This window comes from Diplotaxodon limnothrissa, linkage group LG20 (genome assembly GCF_057381915.1).
Source record: "Diplotaxodon limnothrissa isolate DT_005_m linkage group LG20, D_limnothrissa_male_GT1.1, whole genome shotgun sequence".
NCBI lineage: Eukaryota > Metazoa > Chordata > Actinopteri > Cichliformes > Cichlidae > Diplotaxodon > Diplotaxodon limnothrissa.
Window position 1 is genome coordinate 11,818,467 of NC_140615.1, and position 17,611 is coordinate 11,836,077.

At 41.3% G+C, this 17,611-nt stretch overlaps 1 protein-coding gene across 1 annotated transcript; it reads left to right on the forward strand.

Annotated features, from left to right (window-relative positions):
* The first annotated feature begins 13 nt into the window (after window positions 1-13).
* Window positions 14-17,597, forward strand: plekhm2 (pleckstrin homology and RUN domain containing M2). The gene is made up of 20 exons (XM_085344748.1): window positions 14-564; window positions 2,259-2,365; window positions 3,203-3,312; window positions 3,401-3,500; window positions 3,639-3,726; window positions 3,821-3,995; window positions 4,745-4,804; window positions 9,902-10,175; window positions 10,245-11,030; window positions 11,114-11,183; window positions 11,532-11,622; window positions 12,146-12,210; window positions 12,547-12,635; window positions 12,993-13,125; window positions 13,540-13,730; window positions 14,012-14,077; window positions 14,201-14,360; window positions 14,543-14,722; window positions 15,311-15,427; window positions 15,547-17,597. Exons 1-20 carry the CDS (start codon window positions 505-507, stop codon window positions 15,682-15,684), a joined length of 3,060 nt encoding a protein of 1,019 aa, XP_085200874.1. The 5' UTR covers window positions 14-504; the 3' UTR covers window positions 15,685-17,597.
* The last annotated feature ends 14 nt before the right edge of the window (window positions 17,598-17,611 follow it).

A 17,611-nucleotide genomic window follows, 5' to 3' on the forward strand; every position in this document is an offset into this window, starting at 1 on the left:
ACTCAGAAGACGATAGCATGAAAGTAACCTTAGCATGCGTTACATTGATTAATTAACTACGGAAATAAGCACAAAGAGGTGACTTAAAGTAGGCGTAGTTCACAAGTGGCAGTCAAAGTAATAAAACGCAGAGTGTGAGAAAAATCAGTTCTACTAACAGTAAAATGTGGGTTAACTTTAAAACTTGTTAGCTATCGCAAGCCCCTAGAAAAAAAAAGTCGAGTGGCTAAAGCTAATGCACAGCCATAGGGTAACTGCACTAGGTTAACCGGGCTGTTCAGTGACTGAGGTTACACCGCTTCGCTGTTTTTTTGGCGTTAGCACTATAGTCCCGAGCTAGTGTCGGTCGCTAACACTGACATTAGTCCTATATTGCTAGTTTGGAAACCAGTTGTGTTGGTGGGCAGGATAATGTTAGCAAGCTACTGCAGGCGGCGTTAGCTTTAGCAAAACAAGTGCTTTGAGTCAGCTGACTGCCTGCTGAAAGCTGCCAACAGACCAGTGATGGATCAACTGAAAGTAAAGGATCGTATATTGGAAAATATCTCATTTTCTGTTAAGAAGGTAAGCGCTGCTGGGGTTGGTTACCGCTAAAATACTGCCAGACATTTTCGCGTTAAGATTTTTCACACGTTTGAATCACTATAGCTAACATTAGGTCATCTTTTGTCTGCTAAAGAGGGCAACTTTCAAGTCAGGAGGACACAGGAGGGCCTTGCCCCTACTGATAAAGAGAAAATAGCGCAGTAGATGTTTCATATAATGTTTTATGGCTCCAGCTCTCAGTTAAGTAGAAGTTTGTGTCTTTTTTGGCTATGGTAACAAAAGTGACACCAAGCCCCTGTGTTTGTTTACTGCGGCATCTGTTATAAACATACCTGCAACCATAAATCCGACACATTTGTAGCAAAAGAGGTCAGTGGATCTTTGCTCTTGATTTTAAATGTAAGTAATGGGCCATTTTGGAAGTCATGTGCAGATCTGCTAGGTGTTGTGGAACATTTCCTATAACCTGACAGACAGCATTGCACTGTCTTCCTTCTTCTCTCCCAGTTAGCTTTTGCATTCGTTTTCAAAAACCACGTTTTTCTATTTAATGATTTATTTTTTGTCATTTTATTTATTGTTTTATATCGTTTTATATTATTACTGTTATTTATATATTTAATCTTCTTCCCCTTGACATTTTCATTTATCTGTGTTGTATTTTCCAGTCCAAATCACCAGTCCCATAATCGGGTGTTTGAATTAGAAAAATTCCATATTTGTTTATTCCATCAAGCAAATATTTGTGTTTCACCAGGTTTTACCCTGTAATTTACCATGTTCATATGTTTTATTGGACTGACACCTAAAGGACTGTAACAGTGCTTGTAAGCAGATATTCCTCAAGCTTGTGGGCAAATGTACAGTGTTTACCTCTGACAAACATTAGTCATGTGAATAAAGTCACAGGAAATAAATGATCGTTTTTTTCTTGAGTTGCAATCCTCAAACCCCAAAGCGCACACAGTTTGTTCATGCTTTGGTATTTTAATACATTATATTAGGTTCAGGATTAAGTTCAAGGGGCTTTGCAGGTCAGTCCAGGACAATGAAACAGTGTTGCCTGTCACTATTTGGTCCTCGGTGCCAGCACATGCGATTTGAAGTGAAATAGTCACTACAAGGATAGAAGTGGCACCGCTCATCACTAATCACATTGAAGACCAATCACGTGAACAATGTATGAACTAAAGCCTGTTTAGTACCTCCTGTCCCTATTATAGGTAACAAGAAATACATGCATATCCTATAGCTAGCTGAAGTCTCCAGCCCAGAGTCAAAGATATTTTATGAAGTCTGTGCTGCAGCCAACTTACCTTGACTGTCAATGTAAATCATGAAAGGCGAACTTTCTTGGCAAGTCCTTGACTTGGCTTAAATTCCTTGGTTAACTGTGTGTTGTATTGTATGATTAATTTTCTTGAGACCTTGTCCTAAATGTTATTCATGCAGTGTTGATGGCATCCATAAATATACTTTAACTTCATCATCAATTATATTGCTTTAGTTTCATACAACATCATCTTTGATTTCAAACAGATAGTTTGAAATCAAAGATGCCGTTGTGTGAAACTAAAGCAATACAAATAACAGTGAATGACCAGTTTTACAAATTCAGTCATGGGAAGAGGTCCTTTACATGGTTATTGGTGGCTATTTTATTTGTCTAGAGTGAATGAACAACAAAACAAACCAACGATGTCTCTTCACAGCTGCAGAGTTACTTTGCTGCCTGCGAGGATGAAACTCCAGCTATTCGGAATCACGACCGGGTACTGCAACGGCTCTGTGAACACCTTGACCACGCTCTGCTATATGGGTAAGATGGTCACTAGAAGCAGATTGCACACACTGTACATAAAAGCTACCATGACACCATGATTTGCAAAATTCCCATCAAGCTGAGCATTTTACTTGTTGCCATTTGAGTCCTTTCAAGCTACATGTCAGTGTGTAGACACCCCAAAAGGTTGGTTTCGTCACTCATCCAAATGACTTTTTCAGTCTCAGCTGACTGTAGGTTTCCCCAACCTTAAAAAACAGAACATTTGTACAGTAACTGAGACCAGCCCAATGAATGAACAATGAGCTGTGAGGTCAGTGTCTTGATCATTAATATGCAAATTGTCACAACCGTTGATAAACAACCACCGATCAAAGTCCATTGATCATTGATCAAAGCCCATTTATCATTGATCAAAGGCCATGAGTGTGGAGACAGCTTGTTCGATTTGTCAACAACAAGATGGTCCTGCCCTAAAGCATAGCCTTGTACAAAATAAACATCATGTTCTGTTTCCATAAGACCTGAACCTAGAAACTGAGACCATAAACTTTTCCAGAAAATGTTTACTGAGGCCATGAATCAATGGATGAACAGTCCACTTTTGCTATGCGCTCTGACTTTTTGCAGCTGTGTGAGACTCCCCCTGCTGATGAGGGAGAATGCTGTTTAAAATCTCTTCTGCACTGCTTCAGTTTTCAGATCCAGATGTTGAATAGATCTTTTGTATAAAGTCTATGGATTGAAAGAGCAAACATTTGTATCAGTTGTATTTTTTCTGTGTTTTTCTGCAAGAATTATGTCCATCCATGATATCTGTTACAACTTGTGGATGCTTTTGGTTTCAGTTTACATATACACTTTTCACTGCAGGCTGCAAGACATTTCTTCAGGCTACTGGGTGCTGGTCCTTCACTTCACTAGAAGAGAGGCTGTGCGGCAGATAGATGAGCTTCAGCACATAGCAACCAACCTTGGTCGAAGTGAGGCATCTCTCTTAGACCAGCACACACACATGTGGAGTACTTGGAGAGTAAATTATTACTGAACTATTATGTTTGTTGTTTGTAGGTCGTGCATGGCTATACCTGGCACTGAGCGAGAGCTCTTTAGAGAGCTATCTTCGGCTCTTTCAGGAGAACCAAGCACTGCTGCATAAGTATTATTTCAAGTAAGTCATCTAGTCGTTTGATCCCGATGGCTTAAAGGAAATGAAATGTTGCTAATCAGTTATATTGAAACTGAAACATTATCTTTTGTGAACACGTCTCACAAATTTTTGTTTTTTAAAAAAATTCTTCACGGGTAGGAACGCACTGGTCTGCAGTCACGACCACCTCACGCTCTTTCTCACACTGGTGTCCGGCCTGGAGTTCATTCGCTTCGATCTGGAGCTGGTTAGCATATACTTGACTACCATATCAATACAAGCTAAATTTCTTAAATGACTGCAGCATAACTATATGTTTTTGTTGGGTCTTGGTGGTTCAGGATGTGCCCTATCTAGATGTGGCCCCCTACATGCCAGAATACTACAAACCACAGAACCTGCTGGACTTTGAGGAAAGACTGCCCAGCTCAGACAGCCTGTCTCTGCACTCCTTCACCTCCCTCACCTCCACCAACCTGGAGTGGGATGATAGTGCCATAGCTCCTTCTAGTGAAGGTAAGGTGTACTTAATGTGCTAATCCGTAGCTAATTTTTATTTCCTGCTTTTCTTACTTTTCTTCAGATTTGATTATGTGTGTTTTAGAGTAGAGAAACAGACTAACTGGTTTTGCAATCTTTGCAACTTTACACGCTATTAATTCTTTAATAGCCCTTAAAGTCAAGATTGAGTAGTCAGTTTATTTTATTTATTGAATTTTTTTTAATAGCCAATAGAAATATGTAGTGTTAGTTTTAAGTGTTGCTGTGTCTGCAGTGTGTGGAATTAGCTCTCGTGTCATTATATTCTGCTCTTCTGCTGAGAGGACATGCAGGCATGGCAGGCTGTATTTTGGGGTTTATGATGTAATCAGGGTTCACATCAGTGCAATCACACACTCATGTGCTTTTGCTCATACTGTGATGTCAGGCTAATGGCATGTCAAAGCAGAAGTTAGTTTGACCTTGGCCTTTTATTACTCACAGATATCAAAGTGCATTTTATCAGCTGACTTGGCGTGCAGATGCCATTTGTCATTGAATATTGTCATCAGGGTGATTGCAGCACTAAGCATTTCCCATTCACACCCCACAAAGCACCAAGCCAGTTCTCCTTTTTTTTAGTCTAGTTTTCCGCATTGATTCTGTTATTTTGTGTTCCACATATCATGTTGTTTTACTGTTTCTGTGACATTGACTAAGTCTCCTCTCACCTGTCTCCACTCCACCTCTCTCTAATGTTGAATGTTATTCCCTCCTTTTTTTAGATTATGATTTTGGTGACATCTTCCCCGTGTTGCAGTCATTGCCAAGTGCAGACTGGGAAGGTGGGACATTGGTCAACCCTCCCTCTCCTGCCCTACCATGCCTCCTTCCTTCCTTTCCTTCCTACTGTCTGGCATGTTTGTGCTTAAAGCATGCTGGATACTCTACCAGTAAAAACTGCTAGCTGGTGTAAAATATTGTATCTCAAGACACAGAAATACACTTAATGGGAAATGGGTAAGAGTGGTTGAGTTTTATGTAGGTGATTTCAGTTGAATTGTAGGCAAATTTCAATCTGAAGTTTTGTGACACATGACTGACTTTTTATGAATGAATGTGATGTACATTTACTCCCATAGCTGGGAATTTAAAATTGCATTGTGTACATTTAATACAAATTTAAAAGCACAGTGCTTTCTTCCATAATTACTAGGGGTACAACAATACACAAAATTCACGGTTCGGTTTGATACTTTGGTGTCACGGTTCGATATTTTTTCGATACAAAAAAATGTTAATGCCTTTTTAATTTGTCATTTATTAAATTTTCATGGCACATTCCGCACCACATCTCTGTGCGTTCATCATTTGTTTGAAGCCAGCTCACCTCCTGCAACTACTTTTCCGAGAATACGTGCTTCTTTTGTGGTTCGGACTCCTTCTGACATTTCTTTGGAGGTGGAGGAACATCACAGTAATTGCTTAAAGGAGCTTCTTCGACATCTTTAAGAGTTCTAAACAAATGTCTGTCCTCCTCCTGAAAATCTTATGTATGCAAACACGCGTTGCAACTTCTTATCTTGTGCCCGTTTTTTATTTTGACAGCGAATGCGCACCTGCGGACCACTTATGTGCAGCCCTGGTTATTTCGCTTGTGACAGCCCTGACCCGCTACATAGCCCCCACCTAAGGGGTCAGTCGTCCCCAACGACCCCATTACCCCACACAAAGTCCTGCAAATGTCCAGGTGCCTTCTTTTGGCGCACTGGCCGGTCACGAGGGGGGGGGAAGTCACTCGGGTCAGAACATGGGGCGCCACCATCATCCCACTTCTGACACCAATGTGGCGAGCTCAGACAACGAGGAGACGGAGGTATCGTTTGGTCTTGCTTCCCGTGAGCTAGCCAGGGAGCACAGCAGCGCAGCAACAGCAACAACAACAACACACAGGGCGCCCTCTGACCCCGGAAGGACACACCGTCGCAGCGAGAGGGCGTCACCCGTCACTATGGCAACATAAACAAAACATAACTGTACAAACAGAACCCGGAACAGCCCTGACCCGCTACAATATATATCCTGCTGCTTTTACACAGGCACTCACATAACGCTCAGCGATTCTCTGCGCGATCAACCTCTCACATGTTTAAGCTTGCTGCAGGAGATTTCACTTGTAATTATCATCACTCACCAATCAGTGCTGTCGCTCTCTATACACAGTTCGCACGATTGCAAAGTGAAACAAGTGAAAGCAAAAAACAAGCGCAAATTCAAACGCGATTTCAATATGTCACATATTGACAGTGGCTCACCGATGCCAATGACATAATTACCCAGCTACATTTCCGAAAGAATGCAAAAGCATTGACATATATTTTTCCTTCCTACGATAGCCCGACGGGCAGGGCAGAGATAGATTTTGGTAGCCCGACTGGAAAAATCGCTAGCCCCAGGACATCGAGCAGGCGATTTTGCGAGCCCTGTATCTGATTGAGAAATCACTCATCTTTGGAAAAGAGAGTTTATTACAGAGAAATGGCTCTTTCCAAAATAAAAGCTATACTATCCGCTTCTTCTGGGCTATATTCTCAGCAGCATATTAAACATATCAGGTCCCCATAAGGAGAATCATGTGCTAACGGCTGTCTAAATGACTCGGCTAAAGTTAGTAGCATGCTTGTTGTTTTTGTCTTTGCACTAGGATGATGTCGGCGTAAATGTGCAGTCATATTTGTTGTGTTCCCACTAGTGCTGTCAGCGTAAATCTCGTTGAAATGATGTTAACGCCACAACACGGCAAATCTCCGTTAACGAGCTACCACGGATCGCCTGTGCATGGGGCTGGACGGCCAACACGTTAATGAGCTAACTGCACTAACGCACTAGGTCCCATCCATGTAATTGAGCATTGCGTGGCATATCCAACATACTGTTTTACTTTTGTCCATGACGCGCTTACCTTCAGGGTCATACGTCACATGAAAACCAAAATAGTTCCAAACGCCAGATCTGAATGAGGGTGGGGGAGGTTCAATTTGCCATGTTGCAAGGAGAGCTTAACTTCTGTCTCGCTAGCTTGCCCTGCGCTCAGTGAATCTGCGTTCGACTACTCAGCCTAGGCTGTACTGTCGAGCGCAGATCCACTGAGCGCTCAACACAGACAGCATCGTCAGCAGGAAAGTTGATAAAATAAATTAAAAATTTATTTTGTATTGTTCGATACATATGCGTACCGAACCGAAAGCACTGTATCGAACGGTTCAATATCGATACGAGTATTGTTGCACCCCTAATAATTACAAAAGTGAACCTCATAGAAAAGGTAGCATTTAATAAACACACGCATAGGACATAGGTACTTCCAGCTGAAAGACTTTAGTAAAGCTTTATTAAATAATCATATTAATTCAGTTAGAAGAGAGGCTTATTTTACAGGAAGGTCATCATAAACATTGACTAGTAAGTTTGTTTCACCTGGGAACTCGGTGTTGGGTGGGTTATAAATGAGTACAAAATTATAAGCCCCACTATGAACATTTTTGTTTTTAAAATTATTTTCCGAGTGCTGTTAAACAGGCCAAAGATTTGTTTTAATGCAGCTTTTCCAAACATCCTTGTTTTATTTTAGATGCTTTCATTATCTTACACAGAGAACAAAATTATTTCACAAAAACTACCAGGGTCACAGTTATTAGCTCTCCTGATGCTAAAAGTCAGTTGTGTATCTTTTTTGCTGGATAACAACCTGCAGGAGTTTGTTTCACGTCTGCTGAGCAATCCCAGTTCATTTTTCTTTTGCGATTCTCTCAAGCTCCTCCAGATTCGATGGTCTTCTGGCATGGATCTCAATCTTCAGTTCATCCCACAGTTTTTGAGGACTCAAGTCAGGCTTTGTACAGGCCAATCAGTAACATTCACTTTGGTTAACTGGAGGTAGTTCATCTCCAGGAGCGACTTATGTTTGGATTAATGGTGTCAGACCCAGTTTTGCTGCGGCCTGCTTGAGGGTTTCTTTGAAAATCTTCACATATCCTTCTTTCTTTAGGATTCCTTTCACCTTGATGAGATTCGCAGTACCAGAAACACTGAAGCATACCTACTTCCTCATACTCCCACCACTGTGTTTCACTGCACATAAGTTTTTCTTGGTCTACAACCTCACAGTCCATTCCTGTGCAAGGTTCTAGTGATCGTCTTCTTTGAGAGTACAATTCCCGACTCGGTCTTTGAAATTGTTCCCTTGCTACCTCAGCCAGGTTTGTTCTGTGCTGTGTCGCTCTCTTTGAATTTCTTGATGATAGTTCTCACTCCAGTTCATAACACTTTAGAAATGCTTTGTATATCCATCTCCTGGTTTGTGAGCGTCAACAATTGTTTTTCTTGAGTCTAACAGATTTTTTTGTGTTTTTGGCATGATGATTTCTCAAGTGACAGCTCAAACCCTCGCTGAAGTTTTTATACTGTGTAAACTGGAAGATAACCCTCAGCTTTAACTTGATTTTACTTTGACTATCACAAAGTTAAAGTAGTTTGTGCTATGGCTCAGTAAAAAGGTCAGTTTTTCAGGAGGCTAATAATATTGATCCTGGATTTTTTTCCCCCTGAAATAATAATGTTATTGTGTGCAAATTGAACTTATCTATGGTTTCTAAAAAAAACTAGTATGTTTAGAAATGTGTTGAAAAATTCCTTGCTCTGTTTAAAAAAAAGGACATTTTTGACATAAGCTTTAAATGTCATAGTTGGACTAATAATTTTGCCCTCATTTGTATTTGCTTCCGTCATGTTGTGCATGTGTTACTTGTTGGGAGAATGGTCCCTGTGCTCACTATGCCTTATTATTTACCACAGCAAGAGATGCTCCTGAAGTAGCTGTAACTCACCTCATTGAGTCTGTCTCCGGTACACTGTGTGTCTGTCTGTCTGGCATACCATTTTGTGTAATGTTGTCCTGTGTCATGCGTTGCACTGGCCTAGGTTCAGCTAAGCTGTAGTGTAAGGTGATGATCGTTCTTGGTCGCAGAGTTCAAATGAGCTTTTACTATATTTTACCACATGTGTATACATTAAGCTCCCGCATGCACACGCAATCTGCAAATGTGAAATTTGTCACAGTTCATTCCACGGACAAAAAATTATTGGTCCGAACATCGTTTGTTTGGAGAAATCTTCAAAGTCGTCTAACTCTTTAAGCTGTAGTCCTATTTGCTGACATCAGGGCTGAGATACTCCAGGTTTCTGTCATGCACAGATGTTCTAGTTCTTAATACCTCAATTCCAGATATCCACCTTTTAGAAAAAGCAGGATGCTGTTGGATAACAAATGCTATTCTCCTTTTGCAGAGCCATCCTAGCTGCCAATGGCTCTCTATATTCTTGACAAAGCATGCTTATTCCATTTTCTGAAGCTTTGATGAGAATATAATTGTCAAATGCAGCTTGTACAAAAACACAACAGTCATTATTAATAACCCTAATGTCAAATACTGATTCCTCTAAATTATTCAGACATATCCATGTATCATCTAACTCTGCCAGCTACAGTGATAAAGCTTGACCTAGGTCTGTGCCTGTGAAAAGAAAACCTCTGCCTGTGTGCCTAACTGAGCTCTTACTTGTTGCATTTTGTGCTTTTTTTGACTCTGCCAAAGGCCTACCAAGAACTCTGCAGTCTCTAACATTTGTTGTGCTACACAGGTGAAGGAATACACGCACTTTTTTGTGGCGCTGTTTTGTTGGTCACTTCTCACATTCTGATAAAAATGCATGAATAGAAAGAATTCTCCTTCACATTACTTCTTTGTAGTATTTGCTACCAAACCAACAGGACGGTGCAAACGAAAAAATTCTGTGTATTTCTACAATGGTGTCAATGTAAATGTAGTAACTGCTGCTGCTTTTGCATGAAATAATTGAATCTCTGTGCCTTTTCATGGTAGAGGGTGACCTGACTGACCAGGCAAGCTGCCCACGATCCAGTGGCTCTGATCCACAGACGGTCATAAGCGACACTGTGGTGCTTTCTACCACTGTGAGGGTGAAGCTACCGCCTGTGTCTCCTCACAGTCCCACATTCAGACACAACCCGTTCAACGAGGACTCTGACACCAATACCTCAGCTGACGTCACACCAGTTCATGTGCCTAGCCGCCACAGTAGCACCACCACAGGGGATGACACGGAGATCAACAGCAATGAGCTTGAGGTTATTAGGTAGGGTAGATACAGCTTCCGTTACTGGCATGCACATTTGAACAAGCGCTAACGCCTCTGTTGTTCCAGGATGGCAAAACGAAGGAAACCAACAAAGAAGAGACGTGGAAAGAGCTTTACAGATTCCATCAGCAGCACCCATAACTCCATCTCCTCTGAACAAGTGGAAATGGAAAGTAGCATCACTTCAGTAGATGCTGATTTAGTTAACTGCTCTATAGTGAAGCTGTATGATGAAGGAGAGTTGAGGAGAAGCCGGCTTGGATCAGAGGTTCTGGATGAAGGACGTGATGATGGAACAGGCCTGCGACTCCCAGAGATGGCAGACACCTCCATGGACAGCTTGGGCCAACCGCTGTGTGACGTCATTGACCAGCTCAATGGGACTCTGGATCGAGAGGACACCTGGGAACATCCAGAGGAGGACAAAAATAGCAAATGCTCTTATCGGAGCTCCGAGCCTCCTGCACAGCAGCCCTTTCGTAAGGATTCAGGGGGTAAACCACCTGATCCGGCCCCAGGAGAGACCTCTTGCTCCCCTCTGGCCAAAAGCCCCGGCTTCCTGCCGACCTCTCCTGTTCCTGCAGAGGTTTGCTGCTTTACCCCCAACAGTCCAGACTCTGCTCCCACGCGTGGTAGCCACCATGACTCTACAGAGCTTAGCCAGTCACAAACTTTTTCAGGTGGCCTTGAAGATGAAAGAGAAGCAGAAGCGATTGCAGGACAAGAACCCGTCATGAAGGAGGAGGAAGACGCACAAACAGACAAAGAGACTTTTAAAGCTGAAGAAACAAAACAAGTATTACAAGAGGAGAAGCTTAGTCCCTCTGAAAGTTCTCATCCTGCAGAGTTTAAGTAAGCAGCTGAACAAAATGAGCTGTTTGTTGTTATATCGTTGTTTAATGTTTGTTTAATAGTGTTCGTCATTCAAATTTCAGGGTGGACAACAATCACTTGCTGCTGCTTATGATTCATGTGTTCAGAGAAAATGAGGAGCAGCTCTTCAAGGTAAAGACTGAGAGAGAGTTTTTTTTATTGTCTTTAAGGGATGGTGGTTTTAGTGTTGTTGCACCTGCTGGTTTTGACATCAGAGAAGTGGATACAGGTTATGTTTCACACTTTACACCAACCCTGTAAACAAAAACCTAAATTGATTCCAATTTCTTCAAAAATCATCATGTAACAGAGTTAAGTAACATTGATAATCAACAAATGTAATGAAGCTGCTGATGAACTGCATCCCTCTAAAAGTCCTGTGTGGATTATGTCATTTATCTAACATCGACATCATGTCGTAGGCTGCTTTACAGCAGACAGTTTCCAACACTTGTCTCAGCTTTTTCTTTGCGTTTTCAGATGGTGAGGATGAGCACAGGTCACATGGAGGGGGACCTGCAGCCTCTTTATCTGCTGCTGACTGACTGTTACATCTACCTGCTTAGAAAGGGTGAAAGTCTTGTCTGTAATAAGGGATGAACGAGTCCAAAACTTAAACTGGGAATTAATAATAATGGCATTTGTTCCCACAATATATATTTAAAGTATATATTTAACAGTTGTGGGAACAGTGGTGTCCAAGTTTCACAATTTCAAGTTTTATTGTCGTTACTCAGTAAAGACACATATTTCCCTGAACATTCAAAATCTTCCTTTACTGTCCACAAAAGATGCCAAAGAGAAAAAATGAACACATAAATAATATAAATAGGATGCACAATCATTTGAAAACAATAGAAAAGATTAGAAATATCAGCAAATGAGAAACACAGAAGAAATAGAAGATTTACATACAAAACTATATAAATAAAATAAAAGAATCTAAGCTGCAATAAGATCTTGACATATTTATATAATTTAGAGTACTACATCAGCTTAATGTGCTGTAGTAGGATAGCAGTGCCTGTATTTGGGCTGCACATAATGTTTACACATGAGATTAACATTTCTGCATGTCTTGTATTCCTCCGCAGGTGCAGCAGAGAAGCCCTACACAGTAGAAGATGCTGTTTCTTATAACGAGCTGGACTACATATCAGTAAGCTCTTAATTACAGAAGTTGCATGTTTCTATTACGCAGCACGCAGTTACCTCATCATATTATATTGGTAAATGGCCTGTATTTGTAAAGCGCTTTTCTAGTCCCTAAGGACCCCAAAGCGCTTTACACATTCAGTCATCCACCCATTCACACACACGTTCACACACTGGTGATGACAAGCTACATTGTAGCCACAGCCAGCCTGGGGCGCACTGAGGCGCCCCAGGGCGGGTTAGGTTTAGGGTACATCGCATACAGACTACATGCTCTGAGTTGTGAAGCCAAACATGACAGTTTTGTTTCTGATGATGTCATGATGTCGTTTTCATTTAGGTGGGCCTCGACCAGCAGACAGTAACTCTGGTTTGCACCAACAGACGAAGAAAATTCCTGTTGGACACAGCTGACACCTCGCTGACAAGGTGCCTCATATTTGTTTTTACCAGTTTAGCTCCACGCAGTGTCTGACATGTACAGTATTGACATAATCTGACATGATTATGTCTTTGCAGCATGCCTGCGCAGTCTCTCCTTTCATATTTGCATGCATGTATGGGCTTACATGTCAGAAATCAAATAATCTGCACTGAAATGAAGACTCTTCTGTGACTTAAGTTAATTTTATGTCCAAAGCAGGAGGCTAAATAAGTATTTCCATCCAACTGTAAGGATGTGAGCCGGAGAGATACTGACTTTATAGAAGCACGAAGGTTACACCACCAAATGGTTGTCAGTCCCGCCTCCTTCTGACCTCAAGTCAATTTCTTCTTGACTTTTAGTTGGTTCCTGACTAGTCTCAAGTCAGCTATGGTAAAAGGATGTCGAGAGCCTCCGTACCCCTCAGTTCTGACAGACGCCACCATGGAAAAACTGGCGCTCACCAAATTTGTCTCCCAGGAGTCTCACTCCGAGGTAAAGTAACTTTAAACACGATGATCACATTCATTTCAATCATTACTGATGTATAAAAAAGAACTTCCTGGTCCACCTGTTCAGGTAGGAGTACATATATGTACATATTTCATCCTCTAGAGTACATATTTATACTAAAATAACCACTTTCCTTCAAAACAGCTTAGCATCCCTAACATCAAATATCATAACCCCAGTTTCAGTTGGGGCACTGTGTAAAATGTAAATAAAAACAAAATGCAGTGACTTGCACATCTCATAAACCCATTAATCACAGTAGAAGATCAAAAACATCTTCATGATTGTTTTTCTTCGTAGGGTTGTAGAATAATTGAGAGTCCCTGCTTTATTGCTTTCATATTTCTTGGCAGACTTTAAAAGAGGTGGCTAACTGATCCTTACCTGTGTTCCCAGGTATCTGAAGTGTCTATTAAACTGTATTCACTGGTTCACTGGGAGGATCCTATGGACATGACTTTATCTCCCCAAGGTGGTCCACCAAATCTTGGAGGATTTTCCAGCACAAAAGAAGGGTCTCTGCAGTATCGGTCTGGAACTACATACCTGGGTAAAGAGCAGTGGAAGAACTGCTACCTCGTTCTCAGGTACGAGCAGGTTGTTGTCTCCTTATTTTAATATCAAACATTAACCCTCAAGCATTGTGTGTTATCAGTTTTCTGAGGTCTCTTTCCTTGAAAAAGCAAATAAACCACTGATAAGCATTAACACCACTGACATACTTTTATGAGTACTATGTGCAAAAAGTGTAGATTACATTTACCATACACCTCACTTCCTTCTATTCACTTTAGCAGTCATAGTGAACTGTATGTGTTTAATGTGTCTTTTGTTAAGTTGAATGTAACTATGCTCTCTTGTCATGCAGTAATGGGATTCTGTACCTGTATGCAGAAAGAACAGATGTGACCCCCTTGCTCTCAGTCACCATGGGGTAGGCTTCATATGCAGATTCTTCAAAATCCATGAAGCAAATGTCCAAAGACACTGAAGTTCACTGGTATATTTTTCTCATGTCGTTTGTATTCTCTCACTTCTCTCACTCTCACTTCAAAAGAGGAGAGCACTGTGGAGGCTGCCGTCGCTCAAACAACACAGAACGTCCACATGCTTTCCAAGTCATCCTGACAGAGCGCCCTCCGCTGGTGCTCAGTGCAAACAACGAGCAGGACATGGCTGAATGGATGCAGTTACTCTGCCAGTCTGTGTCTAAAGGGGTGAGAAGAGAAAGATAGTAAACACAGCCTGTTCATTAGTGCTCATGAGGTTCACCCAACCATAAAAAAACTCTTTAAAGAGCAATGGTTATGGTCTATTTTAGATATTAAAAGAGGAAGTGCATTATTTTCCTTCTATGTATCGGCCATATTAAAATGACATACAACCACCTTGCTTCCAGGTCATTCCTCAGGGTGTCTCCCCCACCCCGTGTATCCCATGTTGTCTCGTGGTGACAGACAAGAAGCTGCTGACTTGCCATCAGGACTGCCAGACGAGTTTCTTTCGTTCACTGGGCAGCGCTGACATCTGTGATGTCATCGCTGTCAGCCTGGAGGCAGACATGGCGTACTGTGTTATTGTGAGTGACCATTTCTAAAGCTGGTGTTAGTTTTGCTAACATGGCTTACCAGTGTAATCTCTGTCCTATACTGGAAATTGTACAGCACTGCTGGAACCACTGGAAATTGTATCATAATTTAATGAATGTTGATAAAACTCATGCTTGAGCCGATTACAGCCGTTGCCTTCGAGGTAGTCAAGAACTGTTGCACTGCTGATCTGGTGGAACTAAAGTTTACAGAATGTGCCATCAGATTTCAGTTTGAGGGGTTACCTCATTTTCTCTCAAATGGTAAATAGACTCATTCTTCTACAGCTGTTTTCTTCTCAAGCTCTAAAAACACTTTGTATAACACACATAAATTCATACAAGCAGTTTTTTTTGCCTGAGTGCTTTCTATGAACACGCTTCAGGGTTCAGTATCTTGTCCAAGGACACTTTTGCATGCAGACTGGAGGAGCCAGGGATCGAACCACCAACCTTGCACTTAGTAGATGACTTACTGTCACGGCTGCCCCATGTACATTGCATAAATTACATTTCACTGCTTTAACACTTTTTTAACACTATAATAAGCATCACTGTTATTCTCCAATTTGTTGGTAGGAGTTTGCAGCTGATCGGGCACAGTTCCTCCCGCCCTGGGTTTTGTACTTCAGCGGCTGTGGAGAAAGAGATCGATTGCTGCAGGCTTTGGACGATGCATGGAAGGCCATTTTTCAGGTAACAACATCGCTTAGTCTGTCAATTGTTGTGTGTTTAAGAAAAAATAGAGCAACTGTGCAGCCAGTGAAGATGACTACTGTCAGGATGTAACCCTCATGCACCCTCTCCGCACACAGGTTGAGCTTCCTCACAGAGACGTTTCTGATCCATTGGTGCAGAAACGCTGCGGCGAGGCACTCGAGCTGATGAAGAGCGCCTGGCAGAGAGCCGACAGTCTGGCTCGAGGCAGAGCCCAGCGTGAACCGTGGTGCTGACAGACACGCACGTGAATATCTATACATTTATGTGTGTTTGCAGCCACTGAGTCTGATAGTTTGACAGGATGGGGTGTAACAGTTTGTGCCACTGCGTAGTCATAAACTAAAAGACTTATAAACCAACGAGATGTGATGTGGCTTGTGATGAACCTCTGATTCTTAAATGTAATCAGAGAAACTTCCTGTTGTAGAAGCACTGCGTGATGCACATCACATTGCAATGATGCAAGACTGCAGAGTCTTATAGTAGCCTGATAAAACAGCATTATAACTCACTATCTTGGTATTCCTCACACATGGGAGCAGTGTAGACTGAGTCATGCCAAATCAAAGACATTTGCTGTCACATGATTTGACAATTGAGATATAGATAGAAAATGATAATTACATTATTTAGCAGATTGGAGAAGCTTGATGGAGACACAGAACAATTACCAGAAGCTTCTCTGTAACATGAGAGTTTTATGCACGCACATATACAAAGCCATTAATGAAACAGGAAATGGTTGGTTGTTGGTTTAGTAAAAAGTTGACACTCCATAGCCGGAACTTTCTGCACAGCTCACACACCCGTGTTAAGAAAAAGTCACTTGTTGCTTATTAACACTTAGAAAACGTGCTTCTGAACCATAATGGTGGCGTATCATCAATGCAAACATACAGCACTGCACAGTATCATTGCATATTCACTGACGGTTACATATTTGTTGTGTACGTTTGGGATTAAATTTCGGTTTGTCAGTAAGTAGTTACTCTGAAGTATTGTCACATACACACAGCACATCATCGGGAGAGAATGAGGATATCCGAATACTTAAAGCTTGCACTGTTACATAACATGCTCATGGCTGCAGCATCTGTCCGAGTTCTCACTTTATCAGTTTTAACATTTTCATTCAGATGAAAATAACTTCTTTCAGGAAATACAACAAACTTGCCTTTTCTCCACTCTGCAGAGATGGAGGTTTCCATGCTGACTTGCACTTTTTTTCCCAGTTTTTTAAGCGGTACTGGTTGTGGAATTGCATTAACATGCCATGTTTTATTTTATTTCCTTTTTAGAGAAAATGGGAACAGTTGTTACCAAATTATCCAGTTTGGAGGTTTGTTTTTGTTTTGTAATGGAGGATTTAAGGTTTGGGTGAGGAGTTGTTTAATAACTGAGAGCTAAAGAATGTTTTGACTTCTCATTTTTATTTTGCACCCGTAGTTTATGCTGTACTGTAAGTTCTGGCCACACATCTAGATTATAACATGCCTGCGTCCTCTGCACTAGTCCCAAAGTAGGACCATGTTTGAGGTTTAAAATCCTTCAAAATTTTACAGTCTAGAGCCTTTTAAATAATAGCCTGTTACATTAGCTAATGGTAAAGCCTTAATCTGGCAAGAATACATAATTACAGGACAAATTTAGAAAAAATAAAAAGCCTCCTTACTTGGCATAGAAATGATTGTCCGGAGACATGAATAATGCATGTTTGTCTTTAGTATTGAGCCTGATTAGAGGGTTAAAGTGCTGCTGCATGTGCCGTGTGACTGCTCTTTCTGGAAGGCTGAGATAAATATGAGGTTTTCTTTGCGATGACAATGTTGCCTTTTTTAGCAGAACTGAATTAAATTGCCAAATTATTAAATTTAAGCATCAGGTTGTTTTTTTTTCTTTCAGCAATGCCTTACACTTTATAATTTCACAGGGTCTAAAACAATCAACGTTTTCATTCTGGGTCCTTTGAGAGAAATGTCAATGCTTGTGCTCGATGTAGGTCTGTGGGTCATATACGTCTTACCACTACTTACTGTTGAATATGTATGGAAATGTTACCCAAGCCCTATACACATGTCACTGTGTTGCTCTCATGTCCGCATTGATTTGTATTTTAAGCTCTTCTAAGTGCCCCATGTTCTCTTTCACCTTCTGCTTTTA

Bases quoted from the DNA above. Each gene is read 5' to 3' on its own strand.
- plekhm2 (XM_085344748.1), top strand. From the start codon at position 505: ATGGATCAACTGAAAGTAAAGGATCGTATATTGGAAAATATCTCATTT. The intron at 10,176-10,244 runs GTAGGGTAGATA...CTGTTGTTCCAG, and splicing joins AATGAGCTTGAGGTTATTAG to GATGGCAAAACGAAGGAAAC. The intron at 12,211-12,546 runs GTAAGCTCTTAA...GTTTTCATTTAG, and splicing joins ACGAGCTGGACTACATATCA to GTGGGCCTCGACCAGCAGAC.